The sequence below is a fragment of the Petromyzon marinus genome, chromosome 22 (assembly GCF_048934315.1).
Source record: "Petromyzon marinus isolate PM22_M1 ecotype Great Lakes invasive population chromosome 22, UKy_Petmar_22M1.pri1.0, whole genome shotgun sequence".
In the NCBI taxonomy this organism is placed as follows: domain Eukaryota; kingdom Metazoa; phylum Chordata; class Hyperoartia; order Petromyzontiformes; family Petromyzontidae; genus Petromyzon; species Petromyzon marinus.
The window spans coordinates 20,975,290-21,002,170 of record NC_133688.1 but is presented as its reverse complement, the minus strand read 5'-3'; the positions used below and the strand labels follow the sequence as shown (position 1 = coordinate 21,002,170).

Genomic DNA, 26,881 nt, shown 5'->3' with positions numbered 1-26,881 from the left:
GCCCCCTCGTGCCGGCTTTCATAGGTGCCCGCTAACATCACTTGCCCCAACAGCCTGTTGTGTCTATACGGGGGCTCTTTGTCTTTTGTGTGCGTCCTTGCCCGCGGCGATCAGCGGCGGGCCCCGGTGCGGTGCCGCCCTCTGGCGGCGCTGCTGGGAACTCCCACGCGGGTTCCCCCCGCCCCACCCCCCCTCTACGTTGAACTTCTTTCGCACCGTACGTGGTCAACCGTGCTGCTCGGAAGTGCGGGGCAAGGACGCCCCCCCCCCCCCCACTTTACTTTCCCAATCTCCATGCTTCCATGGCCCCCCACACTACAACCGAGGTACACCCCCCCCAATCCTCACTCTTCACTTGGGCCCCCCCTTCCAACTCACCCCCCACCACCACCACCGACCCCTTCCTCTATTGGCTGCCACACCAAAGTTCCCACGGCCCCCACCCCCTCACCTGCACACCCCCCACGCCATGAAGTCCCCTCCCTCCATTTACATAATTGGTTTTGGTTTTAATAATTGAAGGCCTCTGTTTGCATAAATGGGCTCGAAGTTGGTGCACGCGAAAGCCGCAATGGGCGTGAGGGGCCCGGCTCCGTGACTCCTCCGGAGATGGTGGATGAGGCGAGGGGGTTGGTGGATCACGCAGCAGCAGGAGGCGAGGGGGTTGGTGGATCACGCAGCAGCAGCAGGAGGAGGCGAGGGGGTTGGTGGATCACACAGCAGCAGCAGCAGGAGGCGAGGGGGTTGGTGGATCACGCAGCAGGAGGAGGAGGAGGCGAGGGGTTGGTGGATCACGCAGCAGCAGCAGCAGGAGGAGGAGGCGAGGGGGTTGGTGGATCACGCAGCAGCAGCAGGAGGAGGCGAGGGGGTTGGTGGATCACGCAGCAGCAGCAGCAGCAGGAGGAGGAGGCCGTGAGACGGCAGCGGTTCTGCCGGTTTCCTCCGGCCACGCGGAGAACCGAGACGCACCTCCAGTGAGATGCGTGGCCCAAGCATCCCCAAGGTGGCAGGGCCCTGAGACTCCCTGAGGCGGTGTGGGGGGAGGGGCTGGGTGGGGGGCGAGGGGCTGGGTGGGGGGTGAGAGGGGGGGCGGGTGAGGGGGGGGCTTGTTGAGGGGAGGGGCTGGGTGGGGGGCGAGGGGCTGGGTGGGGGGCGAGGGGCTGGGTGGGGGGTGAGAGGGGGGGCGGGTGAGGGGAGGTGTTGTGTGGGCTGTGTGGGGGTGAGGGGGGGGGCTGGGTGAGGGGGGTAAGAGGGGCTGGCTGTGAGGGGGGGGGTCTCTGAGTCTGCGTTTTGTCTTCAGGGAGAGGAGGGGGCTCTGGGGGTCCCCGCTGGGGCCAACGGCACGGAGGGGGCCCAGGTGAGTCCGCTGCGTGTGGCGGTGTCTGTCGCTGCTCGCTGACACCACTTTCCCTAACCGTCTGTGGAGGCTACATGGGGCACCTTTGTACGTGTCCTTGTTTTTGTGCGCAATAATTGTGCGTGGGTTGTGGGAAGCGGTCGTGTCATGGTTAGCGCTACGCCTCGCTACATTCCCGGCGACCCGAGTTCGATTCCTGCTCACGGTCACCAACACCGGTGACGATTATCTGAACCGGTCCTGCGCCTCCCCTAGGTCGACTCAGCCTCAAATTAATACCTGGTGCGGTGTGTAAACTTCGCTGCTGGAGAGTCAAAGGCGGTTGGCCTTCATGGTTGCTTCTCGCGAACAGCACTTGCCCCATGTGTCTATGAAAGGCTACACGGGCGATCTTTGTCTTTGTGTGTCTTGTGCAGGGAGCGATGGGAGAGGAGGGGGCGGCTGGCGCGAAGGGGAACCCGGGGAAGAGAGTGAGGCCCATATGAGCACCGCTCCCACCCATGGCGCCACCCCGGGATGATTCACAGCTGTAGCAGCACTTGCCCCGGCGGTCTGTTAAGGCCATACGGGGGATCTTTGTCTTTGTGTGTGTGCAGGGTCGTACGGGGCAGAGGGGACTAGTCGGCTCACCTGGACTGCAGGTACAGTGACGTCACGTGGCAGGCCACTGCTCACCCTGTGCCCTGCTACAGCCAGGGGTTGGTGGATCGTGCAGTGACCATCGTGCATTGCTCGACCCGACGGTAGCTGTACAGAAAGTTGCTGCCCGCTCACTGTGGTGGAGCTGTACCGAGTGGGGCAACGAGCTCTGTTGGGGGATCCTGAGCCAGTGATGTAAATTCCATATTACTTTGACAGGGACGTGGCTCCCCATAGGATGAGCACAGTTGAGCTTACACGTACACTGGTACGAATTTTAGCTACCCCGGAGTGATGATGGGCTGAGATGACCCACCCCGCTCCAGGATGTAAACTTGTGAATTTGATGGAAATGTTCCCTTACATGCTGCCCCAGTTTTATTTCTGTCTGGCCCCCCACTCACCCTAGGGAGAGAAGGGAGCGCAGGGCCCCCCAGGATTGGATGGAATTCCGGGTACACAGGTTCCCGCAGCACAACATGATCCCTGCAACACAACATGACCTCTATACATGATCCCTGCAACACAACATGACCTCTGCATCACAACTTGACCCCTATACATGATCCCTGCAGCACAACATGACCCCTATACATGATCCCTGCATCACAACATGACCCCTATACATGATCCCTGCATCACAACATGACCACTGCAGCACAACATGAACCTTGCATCACAACATGACCACTATACATGACCCCTGCATCACAACATAACCCCTATACATGACCCCTGCATCACAACTTGACCCCTATATATGACCGCTGCATCACAACAGGACCCCTATACATGATCCCTGCATCACAACATGATCCCTGCATCACAACATGACCCCTATACATGATCCCTGCAGCACAACAGGACCCCTGTACATGATCCCTGCATCACAGCTTGACCCCTATACATGATCGCTGCATCACAACTTGACCCCTATACATGATCCCTGCATCACAACTTGACCCCTACACATGATCCCTGCATCACAACATGACCCCTGTACATGATCCCTGCATCACAACATGACCCCTATACATGATCCCTGCATCACAACTTGATCCCTATACATGATCCCTGCAGTACAACATGATCACTGCATCACAACTTTACCCCTATACATGATTCCTGCATCACAACTTGACCCCTATACATGATCCCTGCAGCACAACATGATCCCTGCATCACAACTTGATCCCGATACATGATCCCTGCAGCACAACATGATCCCTACATCACAACTTGACCCCTATACATGATCCCTGCATCACAACATGACCCCTATACATGATCCCTGCATCACAACTTGACCCCTATACATGATCCCTGCAGCACAACATGATCCCTGCATCACAACTTGACCCCTATACATGATCCCTGCAGCACAACATGATCCCTGCATCACAACTTGACCCCTATACATGATCCCTGCATCACAACTTGACCCCTGTGTGTGTGTCGGGTGAGAGAAAGGCAAACGTGTGTGTCCTGCTCATATCGGCGTGCAGGCGTATTAGGTGCTCGTTAATAACACTGGCCCCACCAGTCTGTGTAGGCTAAATGTGTGTGTGTGTGTCTGTGTGTGTCAGTGTGTGTGTCAGTGTGTGTGTCTGTGTGTGTGTCTGTGTGTGTCTGTGTGTGTGTCTGTGTGTGTGTCTGTGTGTGTGTCTGTGTAGCTAAATGTGTCTGTGTGTATCTGTGTGTGTCTGTGTCTGTGTGTCTGTGTGTGTCTGTGTGTGTCTGTGTGTGTCTGTGTAGCTAAATGTGTCTGTGTGTGTCTGTGTGTGTCTGTGTGTGTCTGTGTGTCTGTGTGTGTGTCTGTGTGTGTCTGTGTAGCTAAATGTGTCTGTGTGTGTCTGTGTGTGTCTGTGTGTCTGTGTGTGTGTGTCTGTGAGTGTCTGTGTGTATCAGTGTGTGTGTGTCTGTGTGTGTCTGTGTGTGTGTGCGTGTGTCTGTGCGTGCGTGTCTGTGTGTGCGTGTCTGTGTGTGCGTGTCTGTGTGTGTGTCTGTCTGTGTGTGTGTCTGTGTGTGTGTCTGACTGTGTGTGTCTGTGTGGGTGTGTGTGTCTGTGTGTGTCTGTGTGTGTGTCTGTGTGTATCTGTCTGTGTCTGTGTGTGTGTGTCTGTGTGTGTGTCTGTGTCTGTGTGTGTCTGTGTCTGTGTGTGTGTGTCTGTGTGTGTGTCAGTGTGTGTGTCTGTGTGTGTCTGTATGTGTGTCTGTGTGTGTCTGTGTGTGTGTCTGTATCTGAGTGTGTTTGTCTGTGTGTGTGTGTCTGTGTGTGTGTCTGTGTGTGTGTCTGTGTGTGTGTCTGTGTGTTTGTGTGTCTATGTGTGTGTGTGTCTGTGTGTCTGTGTGTGTGTGTCAGTGTGTGTGTCTGTGTGTGTCTGTGTGTGTGTCAGTGTGTGTGTCTGTGTGTGTGTGTCAATGTGCGTGTGTGGGTAGCGATAGTGTAGCGGTTAGCACGCTGCGTTATGTGCCTGGCGACCCGGGTTTGATTCCCGCTCACGACCAACACCAGTGACGATTATCTGAACCGGTCCTGGGCCTCCCCTGGGTCGACTCAGCCTGCAATGAGTACCTGGTGCGGTGTATAAACATCGCCACTGGTGAGACAAAGGCGGTCGGGCGTGGTGCTGGCCACCCACCCCCTCGTGTATTGTTCCGGCCTTCATAGGTGCTCGCTAACAGCGCTTGCCCCTACAGTCTGTTAAGGCTATACGGGGGATATTTGTATTTGGTTTTTTTTGTCTGTGTCTAAGAGATGGGGCCTTACCATCAGCCCCACCAAAACGAAGCATCTGCCTGGGTATTTTGTACCATCGGACACTCCACCCCCACAACTCCCAATCAGTGATGGGGCAGTTGTGGAGAGAGGGGAGAGTTTCCCATACCTGGGCAGTGTGCTCATGACCGGCTCCGGTTTAACAGCAAAGGTCTCACTGCAAATCAGTCGAGCGGCAATATCTTTTCATCGGTTGCGTAACGCTGTGTGGAAGCTACCTGGTCTGTCGCTCCGTACGAAGCTTCGGGTCTTCTCGGCCACTGTCATTCCCTCCCTTCTCTACGCTTGCGAAATGTGGACCCCTCTAATGGAAAATTTCCGCCGGTTAGAAACATTTAGGCTAGCCTGCCTACGATCAATCCTGGGTTTAACCAGGCTGGATTGTGTGAGGAGCTCACAAATCCTCGAAAGAGCTGGACAAAGTCCCTTTGGTGAGCTCCTCCGACAGGCAAGTCTGCGATGGCTGGGTCATGTAGCCCGCATGCCCAGCCACCGCATGCCGAAACAGTTTTTGTTCGGCCGGATCGAGGGGGCTAAGCGGGCGCGGCACGGGCTAGAGAAGAGATGGAGTGATGTGGTACAGGAGGACGTGGAGCTGAGTGGACTTGCCGATGACTGGTACCAGCGGTGTCAAGATCGGCCTCTGTGGAGGAGGCTCGTGAAGGACGCTACTGGGCAGTTGGAGGCAGTCGCCCTCCAACAACAACGGAGGGCGGAGGTGCGATGCTCACAACAACGAGCGGAGCGCCGGGTGGCTAAAGCACAGCAAGTTGACACAGTAGGGGGCACAGGTGGTGCATCAGCCAGTCATCTCAGTCAGTCGACCCGTGGCACCTGGATCTGCCCCGTGACCTCCTGCCAGCGGGCGTTCGACACTTCACGTGGCCTCAAGGTGCACATGGCCTGGCACAAGCGTCGTGGTGACGTCACCGCCACTTAGTGGTGAATGGTGGTTGTTGTTGTGTCTTTGTCTTTGCAGGGCGTTCCTGGAAGGGCAGGAACCACAGCACGGAGAGGACGCAGGGTGAGTGGTGGGTGACGGGTGAGGGGTGGTGAGTGAGGGGTGGTGAGTGAGGGGTGGTGAGTGATAGGTGGTGAGTGAGGGGTGGTGAGTGATGGGTGGTGAGTGAGGGGTGGTGAGTGAGGGGTGGTGGGTGGTGGGTGGGTGAGTGAGGGTGGTGAGTGAGGGGTGGTGGGTGACGGGTTGTGAGTGAGGGATGGTGAGTGAGGGGTGGTGAGTGAGGGTGGTGATTGAGGGGTGGTGAGTGAGGGGTGGTGAGTGAGGGGTGGTGAGTGAGGGTGGTGAGTGAGGGGTGGTGGGTGAGGGGTGGTGGGTGAGGGGTGGTGAGTGAGGGGTGGTGAGTGAGGGGTGGTGAGTGAGGGTGGTGAGTGAGGGGTGGTGGGTGAGTGAGGGGTGGTGAGTGAGGGTGGTGAGTGAGGGTGGTGAGTGATGGGTGGTGAGTGAGGGTGGTGAGTGAGGGTGGTGAGTGATGGGTGGTGAGTGATGGGTGGTGGGTGAGGGGTGGTGAGTGAGGGGTTGTGAGTGAGGGGTGGTGAGTGATGGGTGGTGAGTGAGAGTGGTGAGTGAGGGTGGTGAGTGAGGGGTGGTGAGTGAGGGTGGTGAGTGAGGGTGGTGAGTGAGGGGTGGTGAGTGATGGGTGGTGGGTGAGGGGTGGTGGGTGAGGGGTGGTGGGTGAGGGGTGGTGAGTGAGGGGTGGTGAGTGAGGGGTGGTGAGTAAGGGGTGGTGAGTGAGGGTGGTGAGTGAGGGTGGTGAGTGAGGGGTGGTGAGTGAGGGGTGGTGAGTGAGGGTGGTGAGTGAGGGTGGTGAGTGAGGGTTGTGAGTGAGGGGTGGTGAATGATGGGTGGTGAGTGAGGGTGGTGAGTGAGGGTGGTGAGTGAGGGTGGTGAGTGAGGGGTGGTGGGTGAGGGGTGGTGAGTGAGGGGTTGTGAGTGAGGGGTGGTGAGTGATGGGTGGTGAGTGAGGGTGGTGAGTGAGGGTGGTGAGTGATGGGTGGTGAGTGATGGGTGGTGGGTGAGGGGTGGTGAGTGAGGGGTTGTGAGTGAGGGGTGGTGAGTGAGGGTGGTGAGTGAGGGTGGTGAGTGAGGGTTGTGAGTGAGGGGTGGTGAATGATGGGTGGTGAGTGAGGGTGGTGAGTGAGGGTGGTGAGTGAGGGTGGTGAGTGAGGGGTGGTGGGTGAGGGGTGGTGAGTGAGGGGTTGTGAGTGAGGGGTGGTGAGTGATGGGTGGTGAGTGAGGGTGGTGAGTGAGGGTGGTGAGTGATGGGTGGTGAGTGATGGGTGGTGGGTGAGGGGTGGTGAGTGAGGGGTTGTGAGTGAGGGGTGGTGAGTGATGGGTGGTGAGTGAGAGTGGTGAGTGAGGGTGGTGAGTGAGGGGTGGTGAGTGAGGGTGGTGAGTGAGGGTGGTGAGTGAGGGGTGGTGAGTGACGGGTGGTGGGTGAGGGGTGGTGGGTGAGGGGTGGTGGGTGAGGGGTGGTGAGTGAGGGGTGGTGAGTGAGGGGTGGTGAGTGAGGGGTGGTGAGTGAGGGTGGTGAGTGAGGGTGGTGAGTGAGGGGTGGTGAGTGAGGGGTGGTGAGTGAGGGTGGTGAGTGAGGGTGGTGAGTGAGGGTTGTGAGTGAGGGGTGGTGAGTGATGGGTGGTGAGTGAGGGTGGTGAGTGAGGGTGGTGAGTGAGGGTGGTGAGTGAGGGGTGGTGAGTGACATCTGTGAGCGTGGTTTGCGCTCTGCGCTACCAACACTCCCCCTCGAGTTTGTTTCTCGCTCACGGCCAACATCAGTGGCAAGTTGAAACTTGTTCTGGGCATCCCCTAGAACGACTCAGCCTTAAATTAGCACCTGTTGTTTTGTAAGCATCAGCATTGGGAAAACAAAGGCGGCCGCACGTGGTTCCTGGCCACACCACCCCCACAATTAATGTTATCTTATTTAGATGTATTCAACGCCTTAGTAAACAGCACATACCCCAGCAGTCTATGAAGACTATATGGAGGATCTTTTTCTTTATTTGTCAGGGTCTACGGGGGGAGCCTGGCCCCCCGGGATTGAACGGAACTCTGGGCCCCCCGGTGAGACGTTCCTACAAGTCACAGCGAGCCTAGAGACAAACACACACACATACTCTTACACATACACACTCACATACACACACACTCACATACGCACACATACACTCACATACACACACATACACTCACATACACACACATACTCTTACACATACACACACACATACAATCACACATACACATACACACACATACAACAACAACCGCCATTTGCCACTAAGTGGCGGTGACGTCACCACGACGCTTGTGCCAGGACATGTGCACCTTGAGGCCACGTGGAGTGTCGAACGCCCGCTGGCAGGAGGTCACGGGGCAGACCCAGGTGCCATGGGTCGACTGACTGAGATGACTGGCTGATGCACCACCTGTGCCCCCTACTGTGCCAACCTGCTGTGCTTTAGCCACCCGGCGCTCCGCTCGTTGTTGTGAGCATCGCACCTCCGCCCTCCATTGTTGTTGGAGGGCGACTACTTCCAACTGCCCAGTAGCGTCCTTCACGAGCCTCTTCCAGAGAGGCCGATCTTGACACCGCTGGTACCAGTCATCGGCAAGTCCACTCAGCTCCACGTCCTCCTGTACCACATCACTCCATCTCTTCTCTAGCCCGTGCCGCGCCCGCTTAGCCCCCTCGATCTGGCCGAACAAAAGCTGTTTCGGCATGCGGTGGCTGGGCATGCGGGCTACATGACCCAGCCAACGCAGCCTTGCCTGCCGGAGGAGCTCACCGATGGGACCTTGCCCAGATCTTTCAAGGATTTGTGAGCTCACACAATCCAGTCTGGTTAAACCCAGGATGGATCGTAGGCAGGCCAGCCTAAATGTTTCTAACCGGCGAAGATGTTCCATTAGGGGGATCCACGTTTCGCAAGCGTAGAGAAGGGAGGGAATGACAGTGGCCGAGAAGGCCTGAAGCTTAGTGCGGAGCGACAGACCAGGTAGCTTCCACACAGCGTTATGCAACCGATGAAAAGATATTGCCGCTCGACTGATTCGGAGTGAGACCTCTGCTGTTAAACTGGAGCCGGTCATAAGCACACTTCCCAGGTATGGGAAACTCTCCACTCTCTCCACAACTGCCCCATCACCGATTGGGAGCTGTGGGGGTGGAGTGTCCGATGGTACAAAATACCCAGGCAGGTGCTTAGTTTTGGTGGGGCTGATGGTAAGGCCCCATCTCTTAGTGGCACGCTCCAGTCTCAGCAGCAGCGTCTCCAACTCCTCCTCTGAATGAGCAGCTATTACCAAATCATCGGCATACATAACGTGGTTGAGCAATAGGGAGCCATCCCTTGACCCGACCCGGGCATCAATCAGCCTCCCATTATATCTATACCAAATGGAGATTCCCCCGGCACAGCTATTGAAGGCTTCACGAGCCTTCAATAGGGGTGCGACATCCCTGTCGCACCCCAAAGTGTATAGGGAATGGCTCTGACTCCCGGCCACATAGTTTTATCCGGGCCCGCTCACCATCATGAAGGTCCGAAATGATTGTGAGCAGAGGGTCAGGGACTCCAAAAGCACAAAGAACAACCCAGAGCCCAGGCCTACTGATGGTATTATAGGCCTTGACCAGGTCAATAAAGCAGAGATGTAGGTTTTGTTGGAATTCCCTACACTTCTGCTGTAGCAGACGGACAGAAAATATGGCATCTGTGCAGGACCGCCCTTTCCTGAAACCGCAATGGGGCTCCCCAAGCCTCTTCTCAGCGTGCCTGGCAAGGCGATGTTGAATAATCATTGCCAGGACCTTTCCTGGCACACTGAGGAGTGAGATGCCCCTGTAGTTGTTACAGTCTGTGCTGTCCCCCTTTGTAAAGAGGGGGACCACCAGGGCATCCTTCCAATCCTGCGGAACCTGTCCAGTGGTCCAGACTGTTGTTATGATGTCATATAGGGCAGTCTGTGCACAAACGCCACCCTCCCTCAGCATTTCGCTTGGGAGATTATCTCTACCCGCTGCCTTTCCTGGTCTCAGACTCCGGATCGCCTTCAGTACTTCCTCAACAGATGGCACCTCAGCCAGCCACTCACAGGGGTTGACTTCTTCCAATATTTGAGGCACCGCAGCCTCAGCAGGGTCATCCTCACTTTGTGCCACGATGTTTTCCTGGCTGAGGGATTTTCCCTCCCCCAGGACCTCACAGAAATGCTCAGCAAATTTACAAACCTGTTCCTGGGGGTCGGAGATTGGATCACCGTTTTTTCCCCTAATGATGGTAATAGGTGTGGCGCTGCAGGTTACTTTTTTGATGGAGTCAAATAGAGACTTGTGATCACGGGCCACTGAGGCAGACTCCATCTCCTCAGCAACCCGCGACCACCACCCATCCTTGCAGCACCTCACGGCTCTCCGAACCTCCGAGCGAAGGCTGCGGTAAGCCTCCTCATTCTCTGACGTAGGATTCTGTAGCCGATGACAGTGGGCCTGTCGCTTTTTCTCAACCATCCTGAACACCTCTGTCAGCCAGGGTCTCTGGGGAGGTCTGGACCGTGTACCCAAAGCAGCAATTGTAGCTGCATGAGTCACAGTCCTAAACCTCGCCCATTTACCCTCCACATCAGGAGGAGTCGGGGACGATGCCAATCCCAGCCGCAAGCGATGATGAAATTCTCACTTGCAACTTTCATCAGATAACTGAGACCAGGCACTTTAGGTTGGAATGGGGTCCTGGGTGTACACCCACCACCGGAGTGGAAGAATGGCAGGCGCATCTTACAGATTACTAGTCGATGGTCAGAGGGCAGATCAGCTCCACAGTAGGTCCTGGTGTCAAGGACATGGGCTCGCATCCGCTGGTCCGTCACTATGTAGTCCAGCAGATGTTCTTGCTTGGACCCGGCATGCATCCATGATGTTGTGTGGACGCGCCAATGCCGGAACAGCGTGTTGGTAATTACAAGCCCATGGGCTGCACAAAAATCTAGCAGCCTCCTACCGTTGTTATTGAGCTGATCTGGCCCATGCCCTCCAATCACTCCAGACCAGGTGCCAGCATCATGACCAACTCGGGCATTGAAGTCACCCAACATGATGACTCTATCCCGAGGGGCCACTTTAGCCAGCACCTGTGACAGGAGGTCATAGAAGGCATCTGACTCATTGGCTTTGCCTGCATCCCTCCACGGATGTTCATCTTCGGTGGGGGCATAAGTAACCACGACCACCATTCCTCGCCTCCGGTTGATGGGAAGGCGAGCCCAAAGTAGCCTGGGGCTTACAGCTTCCCACACCTCACCGCCACGCTCCCACGCCCCCTTCATTCTTTTGTTCAAAAGAAGAGCCACACCCTGTTGTTTGGCAGTCTGCTGCCCCGAGTAGAGGACTGTCCACCCCTCATGGTGGCAGGAGCCAGAACCGGTCCACCGGACCTCCTGAATGCCACATAGATCCAGGCGGTACCGGTCCAGCTCCCGACAGAGGAGTGGCAGCCTCTCCTCCACAGTGAGCGTTGGAACATTCCACGTGGCCACCCGTAGTGGTTTTTCGTTGTTTCTGGAGGAGCCCCGAGGGTAGATATTCAATCTCCTGGCTCCGCCAATTGGGGTTTGGCCAGAAGACGTCATAGAGGCCAGGCCCCCCGGGGCCTCCGGCACAAGCTTATTAGTTATATACTTAATTCGCGGTGTAGTGGTAATTAATTGAAGGTGGAGGGGTTACCAGCCCCTCACACCCGTCCAGAGCCCCTGTTTAGCCCCTGTGGTGGACACAGATGCCAGGTGTGTGTATACTCACACACACACACCTGTACACACACACTCACCTCACACACACACACCTGTACACTCAGACACCTGTACACACACACCTGTACACACACACTCACACCTGTACACACACACACCTGTACACACACACCTGTACACACACACATACCTGTACACACACACCTGTACACACACACCTGCACACACACCTGTACACACACACAAACACCTGTACACGCACACACCTGTACACACACACACTCACACCTGTACACACACACACCTGTACACACACACCTGTACACTCACCTGTACACTCACACCTGTACACACTCACCTGTACTCACACTCACCTGTACACTCACCTGTACACTCTCCTGTACACACACACCTGTACACACTCACTCACACCTGTACACACACACACCTGTACACACACACACCTGTACAGACACCTGTACACTCACCTGTACACTCACACCTGTACACACTCACCTGTACACTCACCTGTACACTCACACCTGTACACACTCACCTGTACTCACACTCACCTGTACACACACACACTCACACCTATGCACACACACACACCTGTACACACACCTGTACACTCACCTGTACACTCACACCTGTATACACACACCTGTACTCACACTCACCTGGACACTCCAGACACTGGCAGATCGACTTCCCGGTGGGGAGCGGTCTTTTTAATTGCGCCCCCCCCCCCCCCGTATTAGTAGAACAATAACATTACATGTACTTTGGTAAATATTATTAAATTAGCAATTGTAAGAGTCACCCCATAGCCACCCCTCCCCCCTAGAATCCGCCACTTCACAAAATATATCTACACAGTCCATGCAAAGGCAAAGATCCACCATATAGTCTTATCAGACTGCTGTGGCAAGTGCTGTGAGCGAGGACCAACAGACGCACACAACAACAACTACAACAACAACAAGTACCGTTCACTATGAAGTGGCGGTGAGGTCACCGCGGCGCTTGTGCCAGGCTAGGTGCACGCACACACGTCAGTGTGTCACGGTGTGCTAAGTCACAACCCCCCACTAATTAAACCGCCCCCCCCCCCCCCAACTCCCTCCCCCTCCAAGACTCCAATGAGGGGCGCGTTACAAAGCCGGCCACCTGAGTTTGATTCCCAGCCACGGCTAACATCAGTAGCGATTGATATCTGAACTGCTGAACCGGTCCTGTGCCTCCACTTGGTCGGCTCAGCCTTAAATGAGTACCTGCTGCAGTGACTGTAAATGCAATTAGCCATATTAGGCGTTCGCCAGCAGCACTTGCCCCAGCGGCCTGTGTAGGCTACACGAGGGATCTTTGTCTCTATCTCTATGTGTGCGTGTTTAGGGACTGCCTTCAAGCCCTGGCAAGAGAGGGGACCCGGGACCCCGAGCTGAGAGGGTGGGAGCCGTCACCCACATCAGCACCACACCACGTTTGTGTCAATGTCTTTGTGTATGTGCGTGTCTGCATATATACGTGTGTGTGTCTTTGTATGTGTGGGGAGCGGTGGTATAGCGGTTAGCGCGCTGCGCTACGAACCTGGCGACCAGAGTTCATTCCTATCCACGGCCAACACCAGGGACGATTATCTGAGCTGGTCCTGGGCCTCTCCTAGGTCGACTCCGCCTCAAATTAGTATCTGGTGCGGTGTGTAAACATCGCCACTGGGGAGACAAAGGCGGTCGGGCGTGGTGCTGGTCACCCACCCCCTCGTGTGCCGTGCCGGCCTTCATAGGTGCACGCTAACAGCACTTGCCCCTACAGTCTGTTAAGGCTACACGGGGGATCTTTGTTTGCGTGTGCGTGTGAGACAGGGTCTACCTGGAGCCCCAGGTCATCAGGGACCGCAGGGGTCTGTGGGGATGGAAGTGAGTGTCGAACGCACGTACACACAGAAACACACATACATACACCAACACACGTACACACAGAAACACATACATACACCAACACACTTACACACAGAAACACATACATACACCAACACACTTACACACAGAAACACACATACATACACCAACACACGTTCACACAGCAACTCACATACATACACCAACACACGTACACACAGAAACACACATACATACACCAACACACGTACACACAGCAACTCACATACATACACCAACACACGTACACACAGAAACACATACATACACCAACACACGTACACACAGAAACACACATACATACACCAACACACGTTCACACAGCAACTCACATACATACACCAACACACGTACACACAGCAACTCACATACATACACCAACACACGTACACACAGAAACACACATACATACACCAACACACGTACACACATAAACTCACATACATACACCAACACACGTACACACAGAAACACACATACATACACCAACACACGTACACACAGAAACACATACATACACCAACACACGTACACACAGAAACACATACATACACCAACACACGTACACACAGAAACACACATACATACACCAACACACGTACACACTGAAACACATACATACACCAACACACGTACACACAGCAACTCACATACATACACCAACACACGTACACACAGAAACACACATACATACACCAACACACGTACACACAGCAACTCACATACATACACCAACACACGTACACACAGAAACACATACATACACCAACACACGTACACACAGAAACACACATACATACACCAACACACGTACACACAGAAACACACATACATACACCAACACACGTACACACAGAAACACACATACATACACCAACACACGTACACACAGAAACACACATACATACACCAACACACGTACACACAGAAACACACATACATACACCAACACACGTTCACACAGAAACACACATACATACACCAACACACGTACACACAGAAACACACATACATACACCAACACACGTACACACAGAAACACACATACATACACCAACACACGTACACACAGAAACACACATACATACACCAACACACGTACACACAGCAACACATACATACACCAACACACGTACACACAGCAACTCACATACATACACCAACACACGTACACACAGAAACACACATACATACACCAACACACGTACACACTGAAACACACATACATACACCAACACACGTTCACACAGAAACACACATACATACACCAACACACGTTCACACAGAAACACACATACATACACCAACACACGTACACACTGAAACACACATACATACACCAACACACGTACACACAGCAACTCACATACATACACCAACACACTTACACACAGAAACACACATACATACACCAACACACGTACACACAGAAACTCACATACATACACCAACACACGTACACACAGAAACACACATACATACACCAACACACGTTCACACAGAAACACACATACATACACCAACACACGTACACACAGAAACACACATACATACACCAACACACGTACACACAGAAACACACATACACCAACGCACGTACACACAGAAACACATACATACACCAACACACGTACACACAGAAACACACATACATACACCAACACACGTACACACTGAAACACACATACATACACCAACACACGTACACACAGAAACACACATACATACACCAACACACGTACACACAGCAACTCACATACATACACCAACACACGTTCACACAGAAACACACATACATACACCAACACACGTACACACAGAAACACATACATACACCAACACACGTTCACATAGAAACACACATACATACACCAACACACGTACATACAGCAACTCACATACATACACCAACACACGTTCACACAGAAACACACATACATACACCAACACACGTACACACAGAAACACATACATACACCAACACACGTTCACATAGAAACACACATACATACACCAACACACGTACACACAGCAACTCACATACATACACCAACACACGTACACACAGAAACACACATATATACACCAACACACGTACACACAGAAACACATACATACACCAACACACGTTCACATAGAAACACACATACATACACCAACACACGTACACACAGAAACTCACATACATACACCAACACACGTACACACAGAAACACACATACATACACCAACACACGTGCACACAGAAACACACATACATACACCAACGCACGTACACACAGAAACACACATACACCAACGCACGTACACACAGAAACACACATACATACACCAACACACGTACACACAGAAACACACATACATACACCAACACACGTACACACTGAAACACACATACATACACCAACACACGTACACACAGCAACTCACATACATACACCAACACACGTTCACACAGAAACACACATACATACACCAACACACGTACACACTGAAACACACATACATACACCAACACACGTTCACACAGAAACACACATACATACACCAACACACGTTCACACAGAAACACACATACATACACCAACACACGTACACACTGAAACACACATACATACACCAACACACGTTCACACAGAAACACACATACATACACCAACACACGTTCACACAGAAACACACATACATACACCAACACACGTACACACAGCAACTCACATACATACACCAACACACGTTCACACAGAAACACACATACATACACCAACACACGTACACACAGAAACACATACATACACCAACACACGTTCACATAGAAACACACATACATACACCAACACACGTACATACAGCAACTCACATACATACACCAACACACGTTCACACAGAAACACACATACATACACCAACACACGTACACACAGAAACACATACATACACCAACACACGTTCACATAGAAACACACATACATACACCAACACACGTACACACAGCAACTCACATACATACACCAACACACGTACACACAGAAACACACATACATACACCAACACACGTACACACAGAAACACATACATACACCAACACACGTTCACATAGAAACACACATACATACACCAACACACGTACACACAGAAACACATACATACACCAACACACGTTCACATAGAAACACACATACATACACCAACACACGTACACACAGCAACTCACATACATACACCAACACACGTACACACAGAAACACACATATATACACCAACACACGTACACACAGAAACACATACATACACCAACACACGTTCACATAGAAACACACATACATACACCAACACACGTACACACAGAAACTCACATACATACACCAACACACGTACACACAGAAACACACATACATACACCAACACACGTGCACACAGAAACACACATACATACACCAACGCACGTACACACAGAAACACACATACACCAACGCACGTACACACAGAAACACACATACATACACCAACACACGTACACACAGAAACACACATACATACACCAACACACGTACACACTGAAACACACATACATACACCAACACACGTACACACAGCAACTCACATACATACACCAACACACGTTCACACAGAAACACACATACATACACCAACACACGTACACACTGAAACACACATACATACACCAACACACGTTCACACAGAAACACACATACATACACCAACACACGTTCACACAGAAACACACATACATACACCAACACACGTACACACTGAAACACACATACATACACCAACACACGTTCACACAGAAACACACATACATACACCAACACACGTTCACACAGAAACACACATACATACACCAACACACGTACACACAGCAACTCACATACATACACCAACACACGTTCACACAGAAACACACATACATACACCAACACACGTACACACAGAAACACATACATACACCAACACACGTTCACATAGAAACACACATACATACACCAACACACGTACATACAGCAACTCACATACATACACCAACACACGTTCACACAGAAACACACATACATACACCAACACACGTACACACAGAAACACATACATACACCAACACACGTTCACATAGAAACACACATACATACACCAACACACGTACACACAGCAACTCACATACATACACCAACACACGTACACACAGAAACACACATACATACACCAACACACGTACACACAGAAACACATACATACACCAACACACGTTCACATAGAAACACACATACATACACCAACACACGTACACACAGAAACTCACATACATACACCAACACACGTACACACAGAAACACACATACATACACCAACACACGTACACACAGAAACACACATACATACACCAACGCACGTACACACAGAAACACACATACACCAACGCACGTACACACAGAAACACACATACATACACCAACACACGTACACACAGAAACACACATACATACACCAACACACGTACACACTGAAACACACATACATACACCAACACACGTACACACAGAAACACACATACATACACCAACACACGTACACACAGAAACATACGCACCAGACATACACAAGCTGTGTTGTGAGCACTGGGTGTGCGGTGAGTGCGGGCTGTGTGTGGTGAGCGCGGGCTGTGTGGTGAGCGCGGGCTGTGTGGTGAGCGCGGGCTGTGTGGTGAGCGCGGGCTGTGTGGTGAGCGCGGGCTGTGTGGTGAGCGCGGGCTGTGTGGTGAGCGCGGGCTGTGTGGTGAGCGCGGGCTGTGTGGTGAGCGCGGGCTGTGTGGTGAGCGCGGGCTGTGTGGTGAGCGCGGGCTGTGTGGTGGCTGTGTGCTCGTGTTCCGGAAGGGATTCCCGGGTGCGCTGGGTGAGCCGGGTCTACCGGGAGCCGTGGGTGTGCAGGTATCTCTCACCAGCACCACTCACCCCACCACTCACCCCACCACTCACCCACCACTCACCCCACCACTCACCCCACTACTCATCCACCACTCAAACACGCTCCCACCACCGCTTAGAACTCGTGGTCTAACCACCTGCGCTGGACCCGAGATTCTCAAGGCCAGGGAGTTGATTGTCTCAGCCCGATCACCAAAGACCAGACACAATCACCGCCATCAAATCTGGCAAATTCGAAACATGACTCTGCAATGTACTCACTTGGGCTTACACAGCGGCAATGGTGGCCCACCACCGGCAGATTCGCGCGGTGCTCACGAGCCATCTCGACACCAATGGTCTCCAGGAGCAGTTGGCTCTGTGTCTCTGACCCCTGAGTCGCCCGGTGACCTCCTGCAATGGGCATCAAGCTCACACCCAACACAAATTGACTTCCGTAGCCAATATCACGATTCGCAATGGCCGTTTCAGGTGGTGGAGGGTTTCACGAAATAATGTGTCTAGCCAGGTCACGATGTGGCCTAAACCGAATAATAAATTATGGATCGGGTCAAACAGCCCTGGGTCACATCTTAGTGAGCGTAGAACGTTGCCCCGACGTTGTCCGTCTACTGGGACGTAGAGGTTCCTGGGTTGTGCGTCAGGGCTGTTCCACACGAGTGCGTCTGGCTCGGGGTTGGACGAGCGAGTGGTTTTGTCTGCGCCAGGGAGCGCAAGGAGAAGGCGGAGACCCCGGGGAGATCGGAGACCCTGGGGCCAAGGTGAGAGAGAGGAGAGAGGGGAGTCCTCGTTTCATTCCGGAAGAGACAAAGGTCGCCCGTGTCATCGCGAGGGCTGCACGGGGCGTGTGTTGTGTGGCCAGCACCGCGTCTGGCCACCTTTGTCTCCCCAGTGGTCGCACACTGCAACAGATAGAAACTTTAGGCTGAGCCGACCTAAGGGAGGCCCAAAAACGGTACAGATATCGCTAGCCACGCATGTTAGCCATCGTTGTGTGTGGGCTGACTACTAACTTTGTGTGTGTGTATGATGTGGTGTGTGATGTGGTGTGTGTGATGTGGTGGTGTGTGATGTGGTGTGTGTGATGTGGTGGTGTGTGATGTGGTGGTGTGTGATGTGGTGGTGTGTGTGATGTGGTGGTGTGTGATGTGGTGGTGTGTGTGATGTGGTGGTGTGTGATGTGGTGGTGTGTGATGTGGTGGTGTATGTGATGTGGTGGTGTGTAATGTGGTAGTGTGTGTGTGTGATGTGGTGGTGTGTGTGTGATGTGGTGGTGTGTGATGTGGTGGTGTGTGATGTGGTGGTGTGTGATGTGGTGGTGTGTGATGTGGTAGTGTGTGTGTGTGATGTGGTGGTGTGTGATGTGGTGGTGTGTGTGATGTGGTGGTGTGTGTGATGTGGTGGTGTGTGATGTGGTAGTGTGTGTGTGTGATGTGGTGGTGTGTGTGTGATGTGGTGTGTGTGTGATGTGGTGTGTGATGGGGTGGTGTGTGTGTGTGATGTGGTGGTGTGTGATGTGGTGTGTGTGTGATGTGGTGGTGTGTGATGTGGTGTGTATGTGATGTGGTGGTGTGTGTGATGTGGTGTGTGTGTGATGTCGTGGTGTGTGTGTGATGTGGTGTGTGTGTGATGTGGTGGTGTGTGATGTGGTAGTGTGTGTGTGTGATGTGGTGGTGTGTGTGTGATGTGGTGGTGTGTGATGTGGTGGTGTGTGATGTGGTAGTGTGTGTGTGTGTGATGTGGTGGGGTGTGTGTGATGTGGTGGTGTGTGATGTGGTAGTGTGTGTGTGTGTGTGATGTGGTGGGGTGTGTGTGATGTGGTGGTGTGTGATGTGGTAGTGTGTGATGTGGTGGTGTGTGATGTGGTGGTGTGTGATGTGGTGGTGTGTGTGACGCGGCGTGTGTGAGCGAGGGCTCAATGATCCGATTGCTCATCAGCAGCGCGTTCTGTCTGGCAGGGTGAGCCTGGGCTCCCAGGGGAGGCGGGAGCTGATGGCCTCCAGGTGAGCGACACCTCACCTGCAGCCTCACCTGCAGCCTCACCTGCAGCCTCACCTGCAGCCTCACCTGCAGCCTCACCTAAACAACTTTCACCTGAACAACTTTCACCTGTCCGAGACTCACCTGACTCCCCTGCCTCATCTATTTCACGAGCGTCACCTACACCACCCCCACCTATCGAGCCAGTTTCACCTGCCCCAGACTCACATGTCCCAGCCAGTGTATTACACTCTTTGTGTCCGTGCCGGTCTTAATATGTGTTTGCTAACAGCACTTGCCCCGACACCATATGTAGGCTACACGGGGGGACTTTGTCTTTGTTTCTCCTCTAGGGTTTCCAAGGAGAACCTGGACTCCAAGGCCTTCCCGGATCCGCTGTAATTACAACGCCGACGATCATCAACAATCATCATCACATCATCATCATTATTTTTATTGTTGTGATTCATGATGACAGTGTACACCACCCACTGACGAGCATCATCATTACTGTTGTGATTCATGATGACAGTGATAATGATGATGATGAATACATGGTGATGATGATGATGATTAGTAGCGTATGTTGGTCGTGATGATGATTGTGGTAAAGATGTTGATGATGTTTGTGGTTTTGGTGGTGATGTTGATGATGAGTGTGGTAGTGGTGGTGATGATGATGGTAGTGATCTTGATGATGGTAGTGATGATGATGAGTGTGGTAGTGGGAGTGGTGGTGATGGTGATGGTAGTGATGTTGATGATGAGTGTGGTAGTGGTGGTGATGATGATGGTAGTGATCTTGATGGTAGTGATGATGATGATAAGTGTGGTAGTGGGAGTGGTGGTGATGGTGATGGTAGTGATGTTGATGATGAGTGTGGTAGTGGGAGTGGTGATGATGATGATGGTAGTGATGTTGATGATGAGTGTGGTAGTGGGAGTGGTGGTGATGATGATGGTAGTGATGTTGATGATGAGTGTGGTAGTGGGAGTGGTGGTGATGATGATGGCAGTGATGTTGATGATGAGTGTGGTAGTGGGAGTGGTGATGATGATGATGGTAGTGATGATGATGATGGTAGTGATGATGATGATGGTTGTAGCGTATTGGAAGTGCTGCTGGTGCTGGCCATGACGATGGTAATTGATCAATATTTTAGATGATCGTGACGATGATGATGATGATGATGATGGCGATGATGATGACGATGATGATGAAGATGATGACGATGATGTCTCTTCAGGGGGACCCTGGGAGCGCAGGGACAATGGGGTCCATGGGAATTCAAGGGGGGAAAGGGGACCTGGGCCTCCCTGGAGAACCAGGCCCACCTGGGCCCCCCGGCTACCCTGTGAGTGGACTTAGTGTGTACGTGTGTGTGTACGTGTGTACGTGTGTGTGTACGTGTGTGTACATTGTGTGAGTGTGTGTGTATGTGTGTGTGTATGGGGAGCGGTAGTGTAGCGGTTAGCGCGCTGCGCTATGAACCCGGGGACCCGGGTTCGATTCCCGCTCACGACCAACACCAGTGACGATTATCTGAACCGTTCCTGGGCCTCCCCTAGGGCGACTCAGCCTCAGATGAGTACCTAGTGCGGTGTGTAAACATCGCCACTGGGGAGACAAAGGCGGTCGGGCGTGGTGCAGACCACTCACCCCCTCGTGTAACGTTCCAGCCTTTATAGGTGCTCGTTAACAGCCCTTGCCCCTACAGTCTGTTAAGGCTATATGGGGGGATCTTTGTATGTGTGTGTACGATTGTGTGTGTTTACATGTTTGTGTGTTTGAGAAGTGGGGAGCGGTGGTATAGTGGTTAGCACCCTGCGCTACCAACCCAGCGACCCGAGTTAGATTCCCAACACCATTGACGATGATCTAAACCGATCCTGGGCCTCCCCAAGGTCGACTCAGCCTCAAAAGAGTACCTGGTGCGGTGTATCCTCGTGTGCCGTTCCGGCCGCTAACAGCACTTGCCCCAACAGCACTTGCCCCAACAGTCTTTTGAGGCTACCTGGGGGACCTTTGTCTGTGTGTGTTTGTGTGCGTGTGTCCCCAGGGCGGAGATGGGGAGCGAGGTCTCGCAGGGCCCCCCGGCCCCCCAGCGAGGAAGGTAAAGGTCACCGCCCCCTCAAAGGTCACACACAAAGGCCGCAGAGCGCCGTGCGGCCGGCTGTGGTCAAACCGCGCGCCGTGCGCAACATCGGTGTCACGGCGATACAATAGGCGCGTCGCTGTGAGTGTGACGTGCGAACGCGTGTGTGTGGCGTGCGAGTGTGTGTGTGATGTTCGTGTGTGATGTGCGAGTGTGTGTGTGTGTGATGTGCGTGTGTGTATGTGATGTGCGTGTGTGTGTGTGTGATGTGCGTGTGTGCATGTGTGGCATGCGGGTGTGTGTCTGTTGAGGTATTTTTGTCGTGTAAGGGAGAGGCAGTGCAGTAGTTGGCACACGGCGACATGAACCCGGCAACCCGAGTTCGATTTCAACGTCTGTAACGAATATCTAAACCAGTGCTGGCCCTCCCCGAGATAAACACCGCCACTGGGGAGACCAACGCGGCCAGGCGGGGTGTCGGTCACATCACCCCCTCGTGTGCTCGCTAACGGCACTTGCCCCGGCAGTCTGTCAAGGCTACACGGGGGGACCTTTGTCTTTGGGGATTGTGGTGATGGGGGTTGTGTTTCAGGGTTACGCTGGAGCTCAGGGGGACCCGGGACACTGGGGCCTGGAGGGAGAGCAGGTGAGACGCGGCCTAGAGACACAGGCCACCACCTTGTCTGTCATCGTCGTCGTCATTAACCCCATCCTCGACACCTGAACCTACACCACTAACCCCTTACCACATTCCTGATCCTCCTGTCATCATCAGTAAACCCTGACCTTCACACCAAATCCGGGCTCATCTCTCAGTGGGCACTGGGGGCGCATTATCCACAGACACCGTGTTGCTCGCTCTGATGGTCATCGCAGTGACACCGGCATCGGATCTCGTTGTGTTTCAGGGTTACGAATCAGAATATGTCTTTATATTGGAGGATTCCGGTGAACTATGCAGCTCTTCTTCACAGATGTCCAGTACCAATGCCCGTAACCTTAACCCTGACCTTAAAACAAGCCCTGACACCGTACCCCTCTATGTATATTGAACTTCTTTCGCACCGTACGCAGCCAATCCTGCTAATCGTCACCGTCACGACACCGTGACCCCTCACGCTATGGGGCGGCCCGGCGGTCGCGCATTCGCCGCTTGTTGTCGTGGCAGAGGTTCGCGGTTCGATTCCAGCGACCGCCCCGGTTAATGCTGCGGCGTGGGATGCCCGCAACGACGCTACGCGCCATCTGCTTCATGGAGGACGTTAAAGAGCCCCGTGGCGTCGTTCGCGAGATGAGGCCGTTGTGTGCCAGCGTCCAAATTTGCTCAATTTAAAAATGAATTTGTGATTATAGAGACAGCGGAAAACCATGGCTCCCTACTGGCAGCATGTCCCAGGTCGCGCTTGCAAATGAGCTCCCTAACGATGAAGAGAAAACGCCTGGGCCCTTCCACACGCCGTTGACATATTTCGGGTCAACCTTCCGGAGAGTAGCCGCAAGATCGCGCATGAGTGTTGGAGCCTTCAGCAGCAGCAGCAGCCTTGTGCCATTGGGTTTTAATATCAATTCGTAAATAATTATCCTTTTCACGACAAGTCCTGGGAGACGAGGCGTGTGTTTAGCACTGACCCTGCAGCAGCAGCAGCCAACAGCCGCCTTCGCATTATTTGCTGTTTTACTGTCGATTATTAATCGCGTTCTTTGATAATAATAACAACAAACGTCCATTGTGCAATACGGTATTCACATTGCCCGTCGCTGCAGTAAACACTTGGTTTAAAAAGACGCTGAGCGCGGAAGCCGTGTGGTGGACGTCTCAGTCGTGGTCTCCCTCGTGGTCTCCCTCGTGATCTGCGTCGTGGTCTCCCTCGTGGTTTCCCTCGTGGTCTCCCTCGTGGTCTGCGTCGTGGTCTCCCTCGTGGTTTCCCTCGTGGTCTCCCTCGTGGTCTGCGTCGTGGTCTCCCTCGTGGTCTGCGTCGTGGTCTCCCTCGTGGTCTCACTCGTGGTCTCCCTCGTGGTCTCCGTCGTGGTCTCCCTCGTGGTCTCCCTCGTGGTCTGCGTCGTGGTCTGCGTCGTGGTCTGTGAGCGGCCGTCGGTGCACTTGTGGAAGGCGCCGTGTGCCCCACCGCTCGGTGTTTCCCCTTTGCCATCCGGCCCCGCGGGCAGCGAGACGCCAACCATTGCCGACTTAGAACCCGAGGTAAACCCTCTCTGATGTGCCGCGTGTGCTCACCGGGTCTCCCGCAGGGCTCCCCGGGGCCCCTGGGCCGGCAAGGGCGCGCCGGCGACAAGGGGGCTGAGGTGAGCGTGACCGTGTCACCTCGTGACCTATGACCCAATGGCCTGCGATCCCATGACATCACAATCACGTGATTATCATGACCTCGTGACCTGTGACTCCGTGACCTGTGGCATCACCATCTATGACCTCGTGACCCTATTTACATGGCATCACATTATTCTCAAGGCCTGTGATCCCGTGAGCCCGTGACCCATGACCCCATTTACTTGACCTAAAAAAATCGAATAATTCCCATCACATTGTAACTCGTGACCTGCGACCCCCATTATTATAATGACCCTGTTACATGTAACCATGACCCAGTTACCCCATGACCTCAACTAACTTCACCTCTCCCCACTGACCCCCTCCAAGCCAAGCTCGCTACAGCGATGACGTGTTCACAAAGGGTGTTGTATCAGAAAGCCCAAGTGGCCTGCTAGCTCAGGGCGTTCATAACGGCCATGTCACGGGCACACATTTCAACCAGGGTGTGTGTGCACGTGGCAAGTCGTATTTGAACCTGTTGTGAGCCTCCCCTAGGTCGACTCAGCCTCGAGTGAGTATCCGGTGCAGTGTGAAAACATCAGCAGTGGGGAGACAAAGGCGGCCGTGCGGGCGTGTTGCATGGCCACACTCCGTCCTGGTGCGGCTCCGGCTTTGAAAGGAGCTCGCTACCAACACTTGCCCCAACGGGCTGTTAAGGCTCTACGGAGGATCTTTGTTTGTGTGTGTATATATGAGAGTGTGTGTGTAAACGCATTAAAGCTCACTCCATACATCACGCAGTAGAACGCTTATTGATGCGGGAGGGGGGGCGTGTCCCAGGACGCCTTGGCGCTCACGCGGTCCGCCCACGGCCAACTGCAGACAAAGTCCGCGCCAGACGATTGACATTTCAAGCGATTCCTCCCTCCTCCCTCTCAGCCCACATCCCTACGACTCTGTACTTCTCTCTTCGTAGAAACCAGCGAGACGTGGAGCGTTCCACGTTCGCTGTGCGGAGAGTGATATCTGAACCCGTCCTGGGCCTCTCCTACGTCGAGTTGGCCTTTCAAATGAGTACCTGGTGTGGTGGTATGAGGATCGCCACACCAAATACTCGGGCGGCACAACCGTGGTCCTGGCCACCCACCGTGGTGCTGGCCACCCACCGTGGTGCTGGCCACCCACCGTGGTGCTGGCCACCCACCGTGGTGCTGGCCACCCACCGTGCCGATGTCAAGAGGTGCTCGCTAACGGCGACACGGGGGATACACGCATTGATTGTGTGTGTGTTCATGCCCCTATCTGTACAAGCAGGGGGCCCGAGGCCACCCAGGGGATCAGGGCCCCAAGGGGGCTGTGGGGGAGCAGGGGGGGGACGGAGATCCGGGGGTGGAGGGGAGCCCTGGAGATCGCGGAGTTCAGGTGTGTGTACGTGTGTGTGTACGTGTGTGTGTGTATGTGTGTACGTGTGTGTGTGTACGTGTGTGTATGTGTGTGTAGTGTGTGTGTACGTGTGTACGTGTGTGTGTGTGTACGTGTGTGTGTGTGTACGTGTGTGTGTAAGTGTGTGTGTGTACGTGTGTGTACGTGTGTCTGTACGTGTGTGTGTACGTGTGTGTGTGTACGGTTATAAACCTGGCGACCCGGGTTCAATTCCCGCTCACGGCCAACACCAGTGACGATTATCTGAACCGGTCCTGGGCCTCCCCTAGGTCGACTCAGCCTGAAATGAGTAACTGGTGCGGTGTGTAAACATCGCCACTGGGGAGACAAAGGTGGTCGGGCGTGGTGCTTGCCACCCACCCCTTCGTGTGCTGTACCAGCCTTCATAGGTGCTCGCTAACAGCACTTGCCCCAACAGTCTTTTAGAGGCTATCCGGGGGGTCTTTGTGTTTGTACATGATCGATGGCCGGGTGTGATCGAGGGATGGCTCCTTATTGGTCGACCATGTTACGTATACTGATGATCTGTGGAGAGGTTTCTATCCCTGTGTAGTGAGTCACTTCTGAGACACTAATAGTAGGAGGCAACATACGTTTATTCTACACTCTTAACACTGTTCACACACGGGATAACTCTAAACGGGTCAGAGCAGCCTACATGCTGTCTGA

At 53.4% G+C, this 26,881-nt stretch overlaps 1 protein-coding gene across 1 annotated transcript; it reads left to right on the top strand.

Annotated features, from left to right (window-relative positions):
• Positions 1–1,400: 1,400 nt before the first annotated feature.
• LOC116945071 (uncharacterized) lies at positions 1,401–26,881 on the top strand. Its single transcript, XM_076068880.1, has 16 exons — positions 1,401–1,998; positions 2,406–2,451; positions 5,755–5,799; positions 7,804–7,857; positions 12,940–12,993; positions 13,410–13,463; positions 18,374–18,427; positions 19,132–19,185; positions 20,383–20,427; positions 20,758–20,802; positions 21,652–21,759; positions 22,465–22,518; positions 23,093–23,146; positions 24,748–24,801; positions 26,084–26,191; positions 26,861–26,881. The coding sequence occupies exons 2-16, from the start codon at positions 2,440–2,442 to the stop codon at positions 26,879–26,881; spliced, it is 816 nt and encodes a 271-aa protein (XP_075924995.1). The 5' UTR covers positions 1,401–1,998; positions 2,406–2,439.